The 19,238-nt window shown below is 48.4% G+C and overlaps 1 protein-coding gene across 2 annotated transcripts; it reads right to left on the bottom strand.

The window, feature by feature from the left end:
- Positions 1 to 5,339: 5,339 nt before the first annotated feature.
- LOC118597365 (cytochrome P450 11B2, mitochondrial) lies at positions 5,340 to 10,528 on the bottom strand. 2 transcript variants are annotated; one of them, XM_036208876.1, is made up of 9 exons: positions 10,290 to 10,528; positions 9,737 to 9,892; positions 8,077 to 8,276; positions 7,744 to 7,947; positions 7,324 to 7,478; positions 6,295 to 6,461; positions 5,985 to 6,063; positions 5,710 to 5,898; positions 5,340 to 5,453 (listed from the first exon to the last, which is right to left on the bottom strand). In XM_036208876.1, the coding sequence occupies exons 1-9, from the start codon at positions 10,526 to 10,528 to the stop codon at positions 5,340 to 5,342; spliced, it is 1,503 nt and encodes a 500-aa protein (XP_036064769.1). The 2 variants fall into 2 exon arrangements, with proteins under 2 accessions (XP_036064769.1, XP_036064770.1); XM_036208877.1 differs by lacking the exon at positions 5,710 to 5,898.
- Positions 10,529 to 19,238: the final 8,710 nt, after the last annotated feature.

Raw genomic sequence — 19,238 nt, 5'->3', positions numbered from 1 at the left:
ACGTTTATAAACCATTTTATGACCAACCTGAGCTAAATAATACACTGTTATGATTTGTGTGAGAAATTACCCCCCCCCCCACACACACACACAGGCTTGTGTATTTGAACACAAGCTGGTGTGTTTGGATACACTATAGAACGTTTGACTCATGGGGCTTGGCTGAAGGAAGTGGACATCAGTGGTGAGGGTTTGGGTCTCTCATTCAGCCCCATTCTTACCATATCTGGTTTGTGTGTCCTGTTTTGATGTCTGTCAGGAGATGAAGGGCCAGCCTTCTGCTTCCTGTTTCACAGCTGCTTGCTCCCAAGTTCAGTTAGATCACAGGTGCTATAGTTGTCTTGCTACCAGAAACCAAGCTGCGCCCCTGCAGCAGACAGGTCGCTGCTGTGAAAGCACACAGATCCCATAAAGGATGGAAGCAAGCCCTGCCCTGCCCCTGCCCCTCAGAGCTGACAGATGAATTTGTGGTCAGAGCCAGTATCTGTGTCCTTGACACTGGGTTCAGAAGTGGAATTTCCCATCTCCCCGCTTCTGAAAAGCTGCAGAAGTCAGCTATTATCTTTGTTCAGGGGGTATCTCTAAGGCTCTCTTTCTCTTTCAGACCCATCCCTTTTTCTCTTATTCACCTACCTGAAACCTCTGATAGAGCACTCTCCAGGTGTCTGAGGGAAGCCTCCACTTCCCATTCTGTTTTGGTCATATCAGCTCTCATCTTCTGACCTGATCTCTGGCCCTTCCCCAATTAATCTCCCCCTTCAACCCCCAATCATGACCATTGTGGTACCCAGTTCTTACTCATAGAAGAAATGCATCCTTAGGGTCTGCGTTCAAGATGAGGTACATTTAGGGTCCACCAGGATTCCAAATAAGTTGGAGGCAATAGGTTCCTGTCTTTCCCTGGCTAGCAGCTGCGGCCTGTTTGTCTAGTCACTCACTTCTGCAGAATCTTAAACGAAACCTGTCTCATGTTCTCCTGTATTAGGGCAGTGAGGTCCAGGTCTGTAAGGCTCTAGAGGAGAGCAAGGACTATGTTGTGAATGGCTGTAGAGACTGTTGTGTGATAGTCCAGGAGGCATCTGGCTGCATTCTACCCACGACTTGGAAATTTGAATGTGGCCAAATCAAAAGTAATAGACTAAGTTGCCTGGTGGTGGAATTTCAAGAGAGCACAACATTCAAGCTGGGGTGGATTTCTAGCTGCTCTTAGTCAGATTTACAGCGAGAGAAGCAGAAAGATGAGCAAACTTGCGGTTTGGTGGAAAAAGAGGTAATATGGTGTACATAGTGGATAGAAGGTCATGGTAGGTATTCCATTAGAGAGACTGACCCATAAGGAACCCTCACACTTGCACTTGAATAAGAGGAACAGCATCTACAGGCAAAGACCCCATGCTTGGGGGGAGCTTCCACATCCAGTCTTTGCTGAGACTCAGGACAGAATGCAAACTCATTTGGAAAACTTCCATTCCAAAAGAAAGGGACCTTACAGAGACCCCCCAGGGCATCTATCTCCAGCAGATCCATCTAGGGGAACATTTTCCCAGTTTCATACAGGGCGATGTCCAGACACCAGTGTAGCTGTGGTAGAAGGCACCTTTGGCAGTACCTCAAGCTGGAAGCAGAACTCTGGCATCATCCACATGATGCTGATTTTGGAGGGATGCAGGGTGCACCAGTGAGAAGCAGGGTGAAAGAGACTTTTGCCAACTTTCCAGAAAGCTGCTGACAGAAAGCCAGACAATGTGAAACTCTTGAATGGGCTGTGAAGGAAGCAGTGAGGAGGAATCCTATACTGCAAAAGGAGACCTCAGGATATGGGAGATACCAGAAATGCAGATGTCTTGCAAGAAGAGCTACAGATGCTCAGTAGAATTTGGTCGATGAAGATAATGTTCTGCACTCAACAGAGCTGGAGAGGTAGGGCTTGCCAAGCCCACTGAGCCCAGATGATGCCATCTTGAGCTCATGATGCCAACCAGACATCCAACTTAAGCATTTGATGTTTGAGTTCCACTCTTGCTTTGGTCTGATCTTCACTTCCTGTGTCCTGTGAGGGTTAGCTTCAGTTGTTAACTTGGATCACCTGAGAAGAGGGTCTCAATGAGGGATGGTCGACATTTAGTTGGTCTGTCTATGGGTGACTAGGTCTTAATTAAGTTCACTGATATGGGAAGACCAGGCTGCTGTGGGCAGCACCATTCCCTGAGCAAGGAGCCTAAACTACTGACAAATGAAGAAATCAAGCTGACTGAAAGTGATCAAATAATCGGGCACATGTTTCTGCTTTTGACTGTAGATGTGATGTGACTAGCCACTTGAAGTTTCTGCCTCAATGTCCCGTCAATGATAAGCTGTAACTTGGAATTGTCAGCCAACCAAACCCTTTCCCTCCTAAGCATTTTGTTTTGTAAATTGGGCTTTTTTTCCCCACAACAACAGAGATGAACCTAGGATTAACCCCCATTTCTCCCTTTAGAATGGAGACAGATACCCTGAGCCTTTGTACATGAGGAAAGCACTACTTGGTGTTTAATCTTTATAAGGGGGACAGTTAAGAGATCGCCTTGAGTCCCAAGAGAGACTTTAGACTTTTGAAAAGTGTTGCAACAGCTAAGTCACATGGACTTTTGAACTCAACTGGAAAATTTTTGGATTATGATGTGATGAGCTTATTGGTGTCAGGGACAGAATGCTGTGGTTTGTCTGTACGATGTCCCCACAGATTCATGTCTTTGAACACTTGGTGCCCAGCTCATGGCTCTGGATTTGGAAGTTGTGGAGTGTTGGGAAGTTAAGGACTAACTGGAGAAAGAGGCCATCTGGAGGAAAGGTTGAAGCTTTGTGTTTTACCCATGTTCTGCCATCAAGACATAAAAAGATGAGGAGTCCAAACTTGAGGCTCCTGCCACCTGTGTGTCTTACAAGAGGACATAGGGCATATAAAATGTGTGGCTTGCTTTTCTTTTCCCCCTTTCAGTCTCTAGTCTTTACAGCCATTGGTGGGTTCCTTGTGATCCTATAGGTGGTTTTAGTTCGTTCTATTTCTGCTGGTGAACCCAAAGCTGTGTCGTTACCTGATTGCTATGGAGAAGTATGAGCTTGATGTGACTTTTATGTAGAGACTGTGTATGGTGTGAGAAGCCGTGGGTCACTAGAGATGAAGAGCAATGACTGATTTGGGCTCCTGATCCCTTAAGACACGTGCCTGTCAGTCAGTGCAGTCACCTGCATAAGCTGCCTCACAAAACTCACAGCCCAGGAGACTGAAACTAGACATCTGTGGGTGACAGCACCAGACATGGCACAGTCCAAGATCAAGAACACCAGCGCCTCATGAAAACTCCTTTATAGACGCAAAGGAAAACAAGGCTGGAAGTAAACGGTGTGGGTAAGAGTGGAAATTCTCACAAGGAAACAGCAGAGTGAACACAAGTGAACACCACTACTGAGGGCAGGAGTCGGGGGTCAGCAAAGGCCTTGACCCACCAGGACACTAAAACACAGCACAGCAACACTCCCTAAGCAGCAAAATCAGCTCACAGAGAGAAATTCTGATAACAGATCACTAACATTGGATCTGGTTTAATTTTTTTTCTGTAATTTTAATATTGTCACTTTTCACATCCTTGGCTCATTTATTGCTAAGAGGTATTTTGAGTGACTGTGAATGAAAAGAATTTGTAATTGCTGTCTGTGCATGTCCAGTATGGGCAAACAATATTCTTGCCCCTTTCTTAAATGCAGAGCTTTTAAATCTTGTTGGTTTGTAAAGTCTCTAGGTATTCCCAGGTAGAGAGCCATATCTATAAGTAGAAATCAAGATTAGCCATCATGAGGAACATTCATATGTCAACATCGCTATGGAACCCAGGTTTTGTGCAATAACTTAAAAAATATTAGTATTAAAGAATTAATCATTATAACACACAGGCCCATCGCTTTGAGCCTTGATGAGACAGCATGTCAGAAGCCAAGGGCAGCTGCAGAAGATGGCTCACCTTGTGACTCTGAGGAAATGGAAGACCTGAGACCCAAACAGCCCCTTTCAAAACACATCCCTGAAGCCCAGATTCCCTCCCAATGAGCTATACCCCATAAAAATCCCTCCACCTCACAAAACTGCCATGAGGTAGAACCCTTTCCCTTGGTGTGAGGGGACTCTTAGCCACAGGTGCTCTCTGCTTAGCAGGTTCTATTACTTGGCTCCGACCATCATGTCAGAAGATTCAACAACACAACTGACTTCTCACAACCCAGAGAAGACTGGGTGAAGTAGATAACACAGCAGGAATTGTCTGACTTCTTTCCATGGCTTGCAGAAGACCAACTTCTAGTCATCCCTGTGGAGGCTCTCTGGGCCTGTGTCCACACTGTCTTGTGAGGCGCTCTGGGGGATTGCATTAGGCACAGCGCAGTAGCCTCATTTCATACGAATTTCCGGGTTAAGGCCCCATCTCCACAGTGACTCAACATAAAGACCGTGGACTTTGGAGTTTGGCACACAACGCTCAGGTAGACACACTTCAGTACTGAGAACAGGGGATCCTGGGAAATAGTTGTTTTAGGACAAAACTTCTTTTCCCTAGACTCTCACAGCTCTGAGGAAACCCCCAAGAAGATTGTGTTTGAGCTACTTTCACAATTCAGGAGATGAAAGCTTTGTCCAAGGGACACTGGCCCTTGACCTCCTGAAGGAAGACAACCATCCCCGGAGAGACTCGCACATTATCAGGGCTCCAGAAGTCCTCTTGCCTGCATCTCTGATCTCACCACTACCCTGCCCTTAGCAACTGCATATGTCCCTGCACTTATATATGCTTTGCTGAGTTACCAGTTCATATGCTCCAACTCCATTGTCAAGCTACTTGAAGAAAAACACAGAGACAGCTTTTTATCTGTCTATCTATATATCTCTATCTATAAATAGTCTACGTATCTATCTGCCCCAAAAACTCATTGCGTGCTCCAATGTGTACATGTGTGGAAAATCTAGGCTGTATTCTCGTGGCTTGTGCCATAGTAATGGGGAACGTAAGGAAGGGAGTGTCTTCTGGCTCTATTCTGAGGCCCTCAAAGGCCATAGGTGCCTGGAGTGTCTGTGGGAAAGGAAGAGGAAAATCATCAGCAGGGACTGCGTATTGTCACCAAGATCACCCCAGTCCCTTCCCTGGCCATGCAGTCCCTGACCCTGGAGGTCTCTAGCTCTAAACCTTGCATGATCGCAGAAGATGAGAGTGTGGCACCCAAAGAACATCCTGATGGCAAAGAAGTGTGACCTTGGGTGTCAGGACACAGGCAGGCTGGTGGCCTGACTGGGACCCCAGATGCAAAGGTGACTAGCTGACAGGCCTGAAGGTGAGGAGGGGGCTGGAGCTGGGCATCAAAACAAAGCGGTAGACCATCTGCACATCCTCTTGCCTGAGTGTCTCCACCTGGAAAGATTTCAGGACCTGCAACACAAGGTGAGGAGGGTTGCTCCATCTGGCCTCCTCAGCAGGGCAGAGCACTGGCCTGTCTCCACCAGAGCTGCTCAGTGCTGCCACCCTGCTACCTAGAGGACCTGCTGTGGGGCCCTGAGAGCCCAGGTAGACACTACAGTCCTCCCCAAACACAGGAATCCCAGACAGACCCTGAAGGCCTATACTATTAGCCCAAATACTGCCCATTAGCACCAAAATCCCACAGGCCCCACAGAGAGCCACTCACATGGTGCAGCAGGAGCATCATCTCCACCTCAGCAACTCGCCTCCCCAGGCACTGGCGCACCCCAAAGCCGAAGGTCAGGTGCAGGAAACTCCTTTTCCTCTCCAGCCAGCGCTGGGGCATGTAGCGTTCGGGCCTTTGAAATACTGAAGGGTTTCGGCCCATGGAGTAGAGATAGAGTAGGACCAATGTCTGTGGGCAGATGCCAAGGGCAAGGTCAACTAACTTCTAGGGTAATGCAGAACTGGGCAATTGGTGGGGGTATGAGGATCACTCACCCCAGCAGGTACATGGTAGTTCTGAAGTACCAAGTCAGAACTTAGAACTCTCTCCAGAAAGCCACCAACAGGATAGAGCCTGGAGGTGGGGAAGCAACAGAACAGACCTCAGCTCTGCAGGGCTTCTCCTGTCCACATCTGCCCCTTTCTCCCTCACATCCCCAGAGGGTGTGGTTCCTTGTTATACTGAGCACAGCCAACCTCCAGCCATAGCGTCCAGCCAGAGTGGGAAGAGCAGGGAACATGGCTGCCCTCAGATCCCAGAAAAGAGAGGGGACAGAACAGCAGGGAAAGGGCAGGCAGCACCTACCTCAAGGTCTCCTTAAGGGCAGCCCGCAGCAGGGGCAGGTCTGACATGGCCCTCTGAGGGTTTGCCGCAATGCTGGCCTCGGCTGCCAGGCTCTCCTGCCGAAGTGCCCGTTGAATGTCTGGGTTCCGAGCCAGCTCAAAGAGGGTCATTAGCAAGGGGAAGGTTGTCTGTAGGAGCCAGAGAAGTCTCAGACACTGTCCCTAGTTCTCCACAAAGAGAACCCCTTCTACATAGGATGACCCCCCCCCCATCCCTCTGCTAGAAGTACATGGATTGAGCAGAGTAGGACTCTGGCAACCATATCACTAAATCCTGAGGAACAGGCCACAGAAATGCCATTCCAGTCCACTCTCTCAGCTCCTGCAGGGTCTGCTCCTTACAGACTGCTCTGGTACCCACTAGGATGGGCCTGCAGCATCACTTAGGGACACTGCCACTCACACCTAATTTTCTCATAGTGATTGGCATCCATAGGCCACTCAGCACTGACCTCACTGTCCAAGCCTGCAATGGGTCCTAGTTCCCATAGCTACCTCCTCCCCACATCAGTGAGAATCCCTGGAGTGAGCCCGGAGCCTCTATGTCCAGAATGCCTCTTCATGGCACAATCTACAGAGACAGCCTCTTAAGAATCTTGCTGATGTCTCCAACCTGCCCCTATTCTGCACCTGGGCATGCTGATTTTGTGACCATCTATCCACAGCCTGATGCATGGCCCTTCCTGATGCGACCCTCACCCCTGCTGGCCTCATCTGTCCCCCTGTCTCTTGCCTTAGGCTTCAGCCACCCCCAGGATCTTTGTGTTGCTGCTTGCAATTGGCTCTGCCCTGAAGGGTCCCCTTTCATGAGCTCCCTTGATCTCTGCATTGCTCCTGCACCTTCACCTGAAGATCTCCCTCTTCCTGTACCTCTGGGTATAGCCTAGAGCAACAGTCTCCAGGCAGAAACAGCCTGGGATTGCAGTGCATAGGAAATGCTTTGAAGGATACAGACAGGGAGTCACAGGGGATTCCCACAGGCTGGACTGACCGTGTCTACACTCCCAGCGGTGAGCTCAATGGAGTTGGCTTTGATGGCGTCCAGAGGCAAAGCTCCCTGGGATATTAGTTCTGCCACGATGCCACTGTAGGTCTGAGGGTTGCCAAGTCTGAGCTCTTGATGCACCTTCCAGATACATCTGCTGGCTGGAGATGTGACATGGGAGCTTGAGAACAGGCAGGTCCACTGTCTTGTTGTGTAGCCCACTCTCATGACCAATGACATCCCCTGCTCTTCTCCCACAACCTCTGGGTCAATTCAGCCATAGGATTAGTGGGAACATTAAAAGAACAGGCAGCAGCAATCACCATCCTTTGAGATGACCCCAGTGTAGTCTCAAGTAAAGGTGAATGGCAATTAGCTGACCATAGTCCCCTACCCCATGGCACTGCCCAGGTGATGGACCCTCACCATAGTCAGAGATGATATCCCAGGATTCAAAATGTTCTTTCCACACTCGGCTGCTTGTCCAGTGTGTCAGGCCCCTGGGCAAGAACATGAGCTGTGTGGTGGTCTTGAACATGGAATGCAAGGCATGGATGAACTTCAGGCTGCCAGGGCTCAGGTCGTGGCCTAGGAGGCCCAACCGCTCACCAAAAAGAGCAAAGTTGCTCGCTGCAGAAAAAAATGGTATCGCTGAGACAAGGCAGTCCCTAGCCTCAAAACTGCCTCATCTTTCCTTCCCGATACCCCCTCCCCCCACTGCCAACTGCCTTCAATTGGGTCCTTCCTCCAGTCACATACCTTCTATACTGTAGTTGAAGAGGCTTTGCTGGACATCCATGGTGAGGCTCCCACGAGCATTCTGAAACACCTTCTTCTTCAGGGCCTCCAAGAAGTCCCTTGCTACCATGTCCACCATGGGGACAAACTTTTGAACGGCCTTTGGTGACAGCACACTTGGGTTCAGCCTCAGTCGGTTGACGCGCCACTCAGGCCCATTTCTGCAGGGCAAATAGCAGGGCTACAGAACCACCCAGGAAAGGTCCGGCCCAGGCCTGTGCCTGTCTTCTGCCTCTAAGGATGTCCGGCTCAGAAGCAGGCTCTGCAGGTCCTGTGCCCACTTCTATCTTCCAATACAGCCACTAAGTATTAGTCAGAGGTCACTAAGTCTATGTGGACTTGGCCCATCCACACCCAAGGAGAAGGATCCTCTGCTGTCATCTATGCCCACCCGGCCTATACCACCAGCCCACAGAGGAGAAGCCCTCACAGAGCTCACCCACCCTGTCAGTCATGTAGAGTGTGTGGTCTCTGAGTCATCAGTCTCTGCCTGTCTCAGCTAAGGAATCCCATCTTCCCTAGGGCAGGAGCCACAGCAGAGGACCACTCACAACATGCACAAACCACAGCCCAGGGCATGGGGCTCCCATGGAGATTCTCCAATGAATGACATGGAGCAGTTTGCACACTGAGCCACACATGCAGAATGCCTGTCCTTTGGTGTGCTAAAGCCTGCAACAATGGACAGTGACTGCATGTACATGTACATACACTCATGTACCCACACAAGACATCAAAAGCACTCAAGTCACTGCATGCTCAATTCTAAGGTAACAGCTACACACAAAGATGCAAATACACACACAGTCACAGATGCAGACAACAGCCACTTTCATGTCAAGTCAAAAAACATGGCCACACATTTACACATGCAAGAACATAAGCAGGTATGTTCATGCACACACACAGGCTCCCTGCTATCTCAGAGGCACATGCTCATACTAGCCACAGTGGCCTCCCTGCCAGATTCCCTCAGATAAGTGCCTCACCAATACGCTCATTTCCCAAAACTATTTTATCAACAAATGGATTCACTCTGACATGGGCTGGTGTGCCTGTGTGCAGCCTGAACTCCCTTTGTAGGATCCTCCTCACCCCCTAGTGATCTCTCAGCAGCCTATTCACTCCAAGCACCAGGAACCCCTGCTTAGCCCTCCAGCTGTGTATCCAGCTGCAGGAGAGTACTTGCCCCTCTCTTACCTGGGTCATGTTTGATTGTGAGCCCATAGGAACCCCAACTTCCTGTTCTCCCCTTCTTCATCCCCAGAACTGTCTACCACATATCATTCTTAGGGAAATTACCCCTACTAAATGGAGACTGCATTGCTGGACATCAGGCTGTGGCAGAGTCTAGCTATGGCCCTGAGTCAGTGGTCCTCTTTCTGGGCCAAACTTGAAACAGGTAGGAGCGAGAACCCCATCCTAAAAAATGCCTATGTAGGCAGGAGTTTGGGGCAGGAGGCATTCCTCTGCCACCCCCCTTCTCAGGCCCAGGATCTACATGCAATGGCACTGCCCCACCCTTGGGAGAGATTGGTCTCCACACCCCTACCCAAGCAGGATCAGTATCCTATGTCTGGGCCACCAATCAGCTCCCTCCTCCTTCTCAGTGTCCACTCACAGCAAGAACACGCCACGTCTCAGGCCACGCTGTTCTCTGTGGGCCACCCAGGGCTCCAGGTGCATCCGATGAGGGTGCATACTCTCCACCTGCTGCAGCTTCTCAGCATCCTCTGGCATCATCACAGACACAACCCGTGTTCTTCCTATGCTGTACCTGTGGGGTGCAGAACAGAGCCCTGCTGGGGGTGGAATGCCCTCCACCTGAGCACCTGCAAAACCAGCCCTGTGTGTGTGCTCTCTCACCTCAGCCTCTCCTATCCCTTGCTTTCTCCTTGGGAGGGCTCTCCCACTGTCTACCTGACTCCTGTCCACTTCAGCACTCCTGGCACTCTGTCCTCTCAGCCATGAGCAGTGCCTTTCTCTGTCCACGTGGAGAACAATGGACTCCAGGAGTCAGGCCCATAACCTCCTGTGCTCCCTCCCTGTCTTCCTAAGGAGGAAGGGCCTGGTGCCTACTGGGGAATGCAGCATCTCATACTCTGCAGAGCTTGAGCAACCAGAGGGTCAGGAAGCTTTGTCTGTGCTCAGCTATGGGTCAGGAAGGCCCTTACCTGAAAATGGGCCCCAGCTCCTGGAAGGCCTGATGCATGTCCAGGTGCAGGTTCTCCTGGCCTTGCTCCCTCAGGATCTGGAACATCTTCAGCCACTTGTTTCTGGAGTACAGTGGGATGGCTTCAAAGGGCTGCAGTGTCTTGTGGGCCGGTGCTGCTGTGGTGCCCAATGCCCTCATCCTGTGCAGGCACTGCCAGGGTCTTGCCAGCCACACATCTGCCTTTGCCCTGAGTGCCATTGCTGCCCTCTCTCTTCTTCAGCCCTGGCCTTTTATGTTGCCTGTGTGCTGTACTGTTGGACTGATCACGTCATGGAAGAAACTGTCCCTGGACTTGCCGAGAGATCCTAGGTCTGATCATGGCTGGGGCTCCACTGTCAGTAGAAGCATATGGCCAGCTCCCTAACACCATCTCTCTAAAACATGCTGGTAGTTCGGGACTGGGAACAGGTATACTGTCCACATGGGGGCTTGTGTTGACTGAGGTAGAGGGGGCCAGAGATCTCTCTTCTCCCTATAGATGGGAAAAGGAAGATGGATGGATTCTCTCTCTTTTGAAGATATAACAGAAGACCTTGGTTTCTTTTTATAGCCTTTGTCTTTTTTTAGCGATGTCAGTAAAAATGAATCTAAGCACTAGAAAGTATATGAGGCATTATATTCTTTCCAGAACAAGTTTGCATTCAGTGCCTTTAAAAAAAATAAGAAGAAAACTTTTTTTATTGTTGCTACATGTGAAACAAGAATAACATTGATGTCCCCTTTGTGGTGACGTCACAGTGGCACGTGGATCCTGAGGGCAATTCTGCTCATGGACCAGGACTGTCCTCTGCCCAGTCTGTGGTCTGGCTGGACGAGTCTCACCCTCCACTGTCATCTCCCCTTCTCACACTCTTCAGGGCCTCTGACTAGAGAGGTGTTGCACAGGACCATCCTCCAAACCAAACTTGCACCATCTTGGGGTTCTACTGGGTGTGATCACAGAAGAGCCCCACCTCTGAGCTTGTTGACTATGGCACTCCCTTATAGAAGGACCCCCCCCCCGAGGATTCCATCGTTCCTCCAAACCCACTGCATATCATTGCATCCTAATTGCAAATGGCCCCGGGATCTCTGAGGGAGGCCAGGGTGTATATGACGGGAAGAATTAGGGGAAGGTTCCATCTACACAGCCCTTGGGGGAGCCAGCACCCCAGCTGCCCGCTGACCCCCAACATAGCTTCTTTACTGTCACTACCCTCCTGCCCTGAGAGCCCTCACCTGCTGCTCTGAAAGAAAGTCTAACAAACCCGATGGACTCTCAGGGCGAACGCTAGGAGAATTAGACTCTGGCTTGCCATTGGGACTTCATGAGGAGGGGGAGAGATATCATCTAGTCTTCTCACCTCTTACACCTAGAGAAGACTCTCAAGACACATGGTAACCTCTCCTCTAGCTCTGCTTCAAGAATGTCATGACTCAGAACCTGTTCATTTCCTCACTCGTTAAACAAATATTGAGTGTTAGCGGGTCAGAGTACACACAAGTTATTGGGATCATTCTGTGGGCATGGACAGTGAATGTGTAGAGTCCCCGGCACAATCATCTAATAGAATTACCTGCAATGAAGCTGGCATTCTGTGTGGCACTATGAGTGCCTATAATGAGAGAAGTGGTGTCTAGACCTTTCCTTAATTACCATTGGGGATTATCAAAAAAAGATCAGAAAGCACAGAGAATTCCTGTGAACACACCCTGTCCCAGGCAGAGCTTCCTCCTCCGTCAGCCTCTACCTCAGCAGTACACGTCATAGTCGACAGACCCAGGCTGACATTTCTCCATCACTCCATGACCTCTGCTTCCGCAAAGGTTTGGTGCTCCACATGCTGTGGGGTTGACACCTGTAGAGTGGTGCCACTGGGATCTCATACAGGACACTTTGGTCTCCTTAGATGTCTGCCTCTGCCTTCTCATCCCCCTTCACACATCTCTGGCAGCCACTGACCTTTCTATCTTCCCACTTCTTTTTCCTTTAAACCTGTGCATGTGTGTGTGTGTGTGCATGTGTGTGTGTGTGTGTGTGTGTGTGTGTGTGTGTGTGTGTGTGTGTGAATGTAGAAGCCAGGAGACAACTTTGAGTGTCATCTATAGGCACTGTCCACCTTTTTCTTTCTCTCTCTGACCAGGAATCTCTCACTGGCCTGTAACTTGCCAAAATGAAGCCTGACTAGCCAGTGAGCAGCCTGGATGCACCTGATTCTACCTCCCCACATTGCAATTTCAAGTGCATGCCCTCCCATTCAGGACTTTGAAAAGCAAAGACTTATTTTATTATGTTTAATTATGTGTGTGAATGTGTGCAAGCATGTGGGCATGTGCATGGGAAGGCAGGTGCTTGCAGAGGTCAGAGGTCAGAGGTATCAGACCACCCCTGGAGTTCAAGTTCTAGGAGCTGGGAGCTGTTGACATGGGTGCTGGGAACTGAACTTGCCTCCTCTGGGAGAGCAGCAGGTGCCCTTAAGCACAGAGCCATCCCTCCAGCCCGATGTGGGGCTTTTTTTAAAAACATGGGTTCTAGGGCTTGAACTCAGAGCCTCATGTTTTCAAGGCAAGCACTCCCCAGCAGAGCCGTCCAGGCCTCTCTCACTGCCTTCCTTCCTCATAGTGTTGAGTCACGTTCCTTGTAGACTTTCCCATCGGCTTCTTTCTCTTAGTAATTTGGGTTTTCTCTGGTGGACCCGCCATTTTCTTTTAGCATTGAGTAACACCCCAGGCTCTGCCTCAGCCATGGTTGATTTGTCTGTTTACCTACAAAAGAACATCTTGATTTCTCCCAAGTTTATTAACCAGGGATAAGGCTGCTGGCAACTTGTTCTGTGGATCCTACCTGCAATTTATTCGAATTAACACCAAGGCACCCACTTGCAGGCTGTAGCCTGCCTTGATGAGCAGGTCTTCCAGAGTGCCTGCGCCTGAGTTCTCCTCCGCAGTGAATGAAGGGTCCTGGTGCACCAAGTCTCTAGCAGTTTAATGACAGTGCTTTGGATTTGTGCCATTCTTAAAGGTCAACATTGGTTGCCTTCCCCCTAGGGACAGGGAGATGTGGAGACCAGAGAAGAACCCACAGGAACTGGTTCCTTCCTTCTACCATGAGAGTTCCACAGACCAAACTCAAGTCATCGGGCAAAACATTTGCACACGGAGCCCGTGGCCTGTCCTCATCTCTTCACTTTTATCCATATGTGTCTTTCCTTTTAAAGCAGGTCTCTTACAGATGACACACGGTTATGTCCTGCCCTTTAACTGGGATGTTTAGGCCACTGACATTTGAACACATTACTGGGATAGCTTGAGGTAACCTCTGCCATGTTAATGGCCCTTTCTTCCATTTGTTGCCTATATTCTTTGCACTTATATGTGGTTTACCCCCTACCTCTCTCTTTCTCTCTCTCTCTATGGTTTTAACTGAACGTTTTTTTCTTTTTCCTCTCTTAAAAAAAAAAAAAACCAAAACATTTATTTATTTATTATGTATACAGCATACATGACTGCAGGCCAGAAGAGGGCAGCAGATCTCATTACAGATGGTTGTGAGCTACCATGTGGTTGTTCGGAATTGAACTCAGGTCCTCTTGAAGAGCAGTCAGTGCTGTTAACCTCTGAGCCATCTCTCCAGCCCTTAACTGAACACTTTGTATGAGCCTCTTATCCTGTCTTACTTTACTAACCATACCTTTTCTCATTATTTTTAAAAAAATTGATCTGGAGTTAGAAATATTATCTGAGTTTCCATTCAATTATCTATGTCACCTCGAAGTCATTGTGGGTGTCCATAGTGCTCAGCCATCCCCAGTCCACTCACGGCTCACATGCAGTGTGGGTGTCCATAGTGCCCAGGCATTCCGAGTCCACTCACGGCTCACAGGCAGTGTGGGTGTCCATAGTGCCCAGGCATTCCGAGTCCACTCATGGCTCACATGCAGTGTGGGTGTCCATAGTGCCCAGGCATTCCCAGTCCACTCACTGCCTTCCCACTAAATGATTTACACAAACTGTAATCCTGGAGCTTTTACCATGTTGAACAGAGCAATAAGCATGAGGAAGCAAGCCAGTTCTTTCACATCATCCACCTGTCTGTGCCTTCCTGGCCTGCATCACTTCTCTGTGAAGAACATTCTGCAGCTCAGGAAGGCAGGCCTGCAGACAGTAAGTTCTCCTGATTTCATTTGCATGGAAAAGTCTCTCTCTCTCTCCCTCTCTCTCTCTGTCTCTCTCTCTTTCTCTGTAGGTGCATGTGAACATGTGTGCAGATATATGCAGAAGCCAGAGGTCAACCATGGGTGTCTTCTTCAGTCACTCTCCACATTATCTTGGGAGGCAGTCTCTTGCTGAACCTACAACTCACCAATTTAACTAACCTGGCTGTCCAGGAAACCCCAGAGACCCGCCTGTCTCTGCCTTTCCCATACTGAGTATACATGTGTGTGCTGCTGGCTTCTACACAAACTCGGTCTTCATCCCCATGTGGCAGGCACTTCAGCGACTGAACCTTTTCCTCCACTCTCCCGCTAGGCTCTGAAAGACGATTGTGTAGAATACAGAATTCTAGGTCATAGGATTTTTTTCCTTTCAACCCTGCAGATGCTTGTCTGCTCTATTCTCGCTGATGACTTCTGAGAAGCCAGATACAGTTTGGTTCTTTGCTCCAGCATAGCCAAGACATTTGTTACTCTGATTGATTTTTCTTTTCTTTAGATTTGGTACAGTTTGGGTATTATATACTTAGGTATGGGGTTTTTGTTTTGTCTTTTGAAACAACCATTTTGTGAGGGGCACACACATGCTCCCTGCATGCATGAAGAAATCAGAGTGCAGCTTTCAGAAGTGGCTCCTCCTCACTGTCCACCTTGGTGAGATGAGGTCTCCCTCCTTCCTGTCTCTTCTGCTTTGCTTGCTCCAGGCTAGCAGACCTGCTCTCCTCCAGCTGCTTCTGCTACCTCTGCCCCCCTTCTCACAGTCAGAGTTCTGGGATTACAGATGCATGTCATGATGTCCTGCTAACTTAGTTGTTTTGTTTTTTTTTTTACACATTATATTTCTGACAAAATAAGACAAGTTTAAACACTAAAGACCTTTACTTTACCTGGTAGATCCTTTTCTGGGGGACATTGTTAGTCAGTGTTCCACTACTATGACAAAATCCAGAGACAAGAACTTACCAAGAGAAAGGGTTTGGGCTCTTGAGTACAAGGTCAGTTGGCTTCACCGTTTTGGGATCTGTGGTGAGTCTGTTGTGGTTAGTGTAGGCAAGAGAGGAAACTGCCAGCCTGAGTAGGCAAGGCAGGAAATGGCTAGCCTCACAGCTTCCATGAAGTAAAAGAGAGAGACAAGAAGTGTCTGGATCCTTTCAAGGCCACATTCCCAACAGGACCTAAGTTCCTCCCATAAGGCCCAAACCCCTAAAAATCCCACTGTTTTCCATTAGCGCCAGAGGCTGGTGACCACATCATCAACACACAAGCCTTGGCTTAAAAAAAAGTGTGTGTGCTAATGAGAGTAGATATGGATAAAATTTGGGGGTAAAGCTAATCAGTACTAACTTGGAGGAAATGGCTCAGCCTTTGGAATGTGTGCTGTTCCTGTAAAGAACCCAAGTTCAGTTCCCAGCACCCACACCACAGCTTGAAAGTGCCTGTGACCTCAGCTCCAGGGATCTGACTTCCTCTCTGACTGATTTGGGCACCTGCTGTCACATACACAAGCACACACAGACACAGTCACCACATACTTGATTAAAAATAAGTAAATCTTTTTAAACCTCTCTTTTTATCTTTCTTTCCCCAAATGAGATCAAGGGTAAACTTCTGTCGTTTACATTTTAGCTAAGATTGATTAGAAAAATAAACTTCAAACTTATTATTATTTGATGCCTGTGTTTGTATATGGTGGTCCTTGTGCCATAGCACTTGGGGATAGGTCTGTAGAGGCTGGTTTTGTGTATCCATTTGACACAGCTACTGTCATCAGAGGGGAAGGAGTCTCAGTTGAGGAAATGCCTGTATGAGATCCAGCTGTAAGGCATTTTCTCAATTAGTGATCAATGTGGGAGGGCTGATTTGATAGTGGGTGATGTCGTTCCTGGGCTGGTGGTCCTGGGCTCTATAAGAAAACAGGCTGAGTAAGCCATGAGGAGAAAGCCAGTAAGCAGCACCCTCCGTGGTCTCTGCCTCAGCTCCTGCCTCCAGGTCCTATTCCTTTTGAACTCCTCTCCTTACTTCCTTTAGTGATGAACAGCAATGCTGAAGTGTAATCCTAATAAACCCTTATGTTCCCCAAAACATTGTGCACCCAAACAAACTTATCTGGGGTCAGAGGACAGAACAGCCACTAGATACAGAGGCTAAGAATTAACACCATCCAACATTCCATTACCACTCCCCCAACAACAACAGACTTTTGAAAAAAATATTCATTTATTTTATTTTGTGTGTGAGTATTTTGCCTGTATGTCTCTGTGTGTACCACATGTGTGCCTAGAACCCCCAGAGGTCAGGACACAGGCCCCCCTGGAACTGCAGTTATAGATGGTTGTGAACTGCCATGGGGTGCTGGGAATTAACCCACATTCCTTTCAGATATACAGAGTATTTTGGAAGGAACCTTACTCCTGCTTCCTTTCTTGCCTCCCACCTGACACGTGGTTGATTTCCCTTCCCTGAGAGCAGAATCAGCCTTTCCAAGCTTCCATCATTGAATAAGGAGGCTCATCAGAGCAGATTGGGATGACTGAGGCACCCCAGTTTGTGGACTGAGTGATTGCTGGCCCCTTGCCCCCTCAGTGAGAGACAGCTATTCTGGGGCTGCTCTGTCTGGTGATGCATCCAGCCCCCACTGGGTTCTCGGTGTGGGGTGTGGTGGGTTACCAGGTACCTGGCAAGCCTCCTAGCCAGGGAGGAGATGATCCATGTGAGGTGAAGATTGAAACTGGAGTCAGTATCATCTTTGCTGACAATGGGTCAAAACCTCCAAGGTCTGACCTCGTGGTTTGTTCTTACTTTTAAGCATAGTCAAAGCTTTGAAAAAGGTTTCCATGTGACAATTATCACAACAAAGCTTTAGGCAGAGCTACAGCTAAACTCCCTAGCAAGAGCAGAGCACCCTGACTTCTATAATATGAATGAGTTCTATTGGCTGATAAGCAGAGCTCAGGGCTAGGACCCAGAGGGAGGATCTATGGTAAGCAGAAAGATAGATCTACTAGTGGTGATGAAAAGTACACGGGGCCTCTTTCTTGGAGATGAGTTCTATTCTTTGAGAGACAAAGCTGAGGATTAGGGCCTAACCAATTCTCTGGCTATTGAAGGGATTCAGGTGGAAGCTAACTCCTATTAGAATAGCAAAGGGTCACCAGATGGTTGGATCACTTTCACTCTGGCAGTCCAGGTGACCAGGCATCAGGCATTCCCTTCCCTTGAAGAAAATAGGCCTGCGTGATTGACAAGCCTGGTTTCTCCAGTGCTTACTCCAAGCTGTGCTTCCTCTAGCAGGTATGATTTGGCTGTCATCACTTTAAAGACATTAGTTCTGTTCCTCTAGAACATGACTAAAACATCCCTCAGCTATGGATGAGACTGTGTGTCCACCTCCCGTCCTCTGTGCTGGGATTTTGTCTGGCTTGAGCTTATGTGGGTCTAAGACATGCAGTCACAATTGTTGTGATTACATAGGTACATCTGCCCTGTTGTGTCTGGAAATCCTTATTTCCTTGATGTCATCTACCACCTCTGGCTCTAACAACCTTTGTGACCTCACTTTCACAGAGATCCTGGATCCCTGAGGAGAGGGATGTGATATGGATGTCTCATCTAAGGCTGAACACTCCACAATCCCTGCATGTTGACCAGTTGAGTGTCAATTGTCCTGTACTGTGAGAAGCTTCTCTAATGATGGTTGAAATGCACACTGATCTATAGGTATAAGAATAAATTATATAAGTAGTCATTTTAAATGTAATGTCAATTTAGCAGAATAATAGTCAGAGGTTTTTTTCCTTAGAGGCCATGGCCATAAATTCTTATCCTCATTGACAATGTTAGGTATAGATTCCATCTCATGGAGAGTGCCTCAAGTCCAATAAAATGGTTGCTTACTCCCATAACATTCATACCACTATTACACCAATGGGCATATTGAAGGGTCTAGGACTATAGAGACATAAAATTATAAACCTAAAAAAATTAAAGCTGCCAGTCATCAGCTCTGTCAAGAACTAAAGGCTAACTTCTAACTGTGGCTCTCTGCTTTACAGACAGCTCCTCTGTCAACAGCTATAGGTAAACTTTTAATGATAACTCCCTTACCCCTTGTAGCCGACAACTGAGTGGACCGAGGTTAACTTTTAATAGATGTTTTTACGTGACTCCTAGCATGCATCCCATGCCTGATGCTTACTTTTTCTTATAAAAGGGGGCTTGAAAGCTGCCCCTTTACCACAGTTTCAGGAGCCCCGACTCTGACTGTGGTCCCAGTTAACTGGTATTCTCACTTTCCCTGCGGTGATTTTTGGAATAAAGTTTGATTCTGGTTTAATAGACTTCAGCAGTCTGTCCCCCAATTTTTTGTGTTCCCTGGGACCTAACAATATCTTGTCAGGCAGGTCATTTGTACAGCTCCCTGGGTTCACAACCGAGTGGTAGTGATGGTGACTTTTCTCCTTTGTTAGCGTGCACAGCACCTTCTAACCCCATGAGAGCCAGCCAATGGGTAGGAAGCTTCCAGGTGAGTGCCAACTTGATTTCTCCACACTCTATGACCCACGTATGTGATGTCTTCAGCAACAGGGTCTTACTGCAAAGCGCTGGAGTGAAACAAATATCATCGGCAATAGTCTGAACTGTTTTGGGGGGTCTGTGGGTCCTGCTGGTCAGAAACTTACAAAGTGGTAGCCCATTTCTGGTACTGAGGTTTTCAT

Source organism: Onychomys torridus, chromosome 16, assembly GCF_903995425.1.
Source record: "Onychomys torridus chromosome 16, mOncTor1.1, whole genome shotgun sequence".
NCBI classification, from domain to species: Eukaryota; Metazoa; Chordata; class Mammalia; order Rodentia; family Cricetidae; genus Onychomys; species Onychomys torridus.
This window is presented reverse-complemented; position numbering and strand designations above follow the sequence as displayed.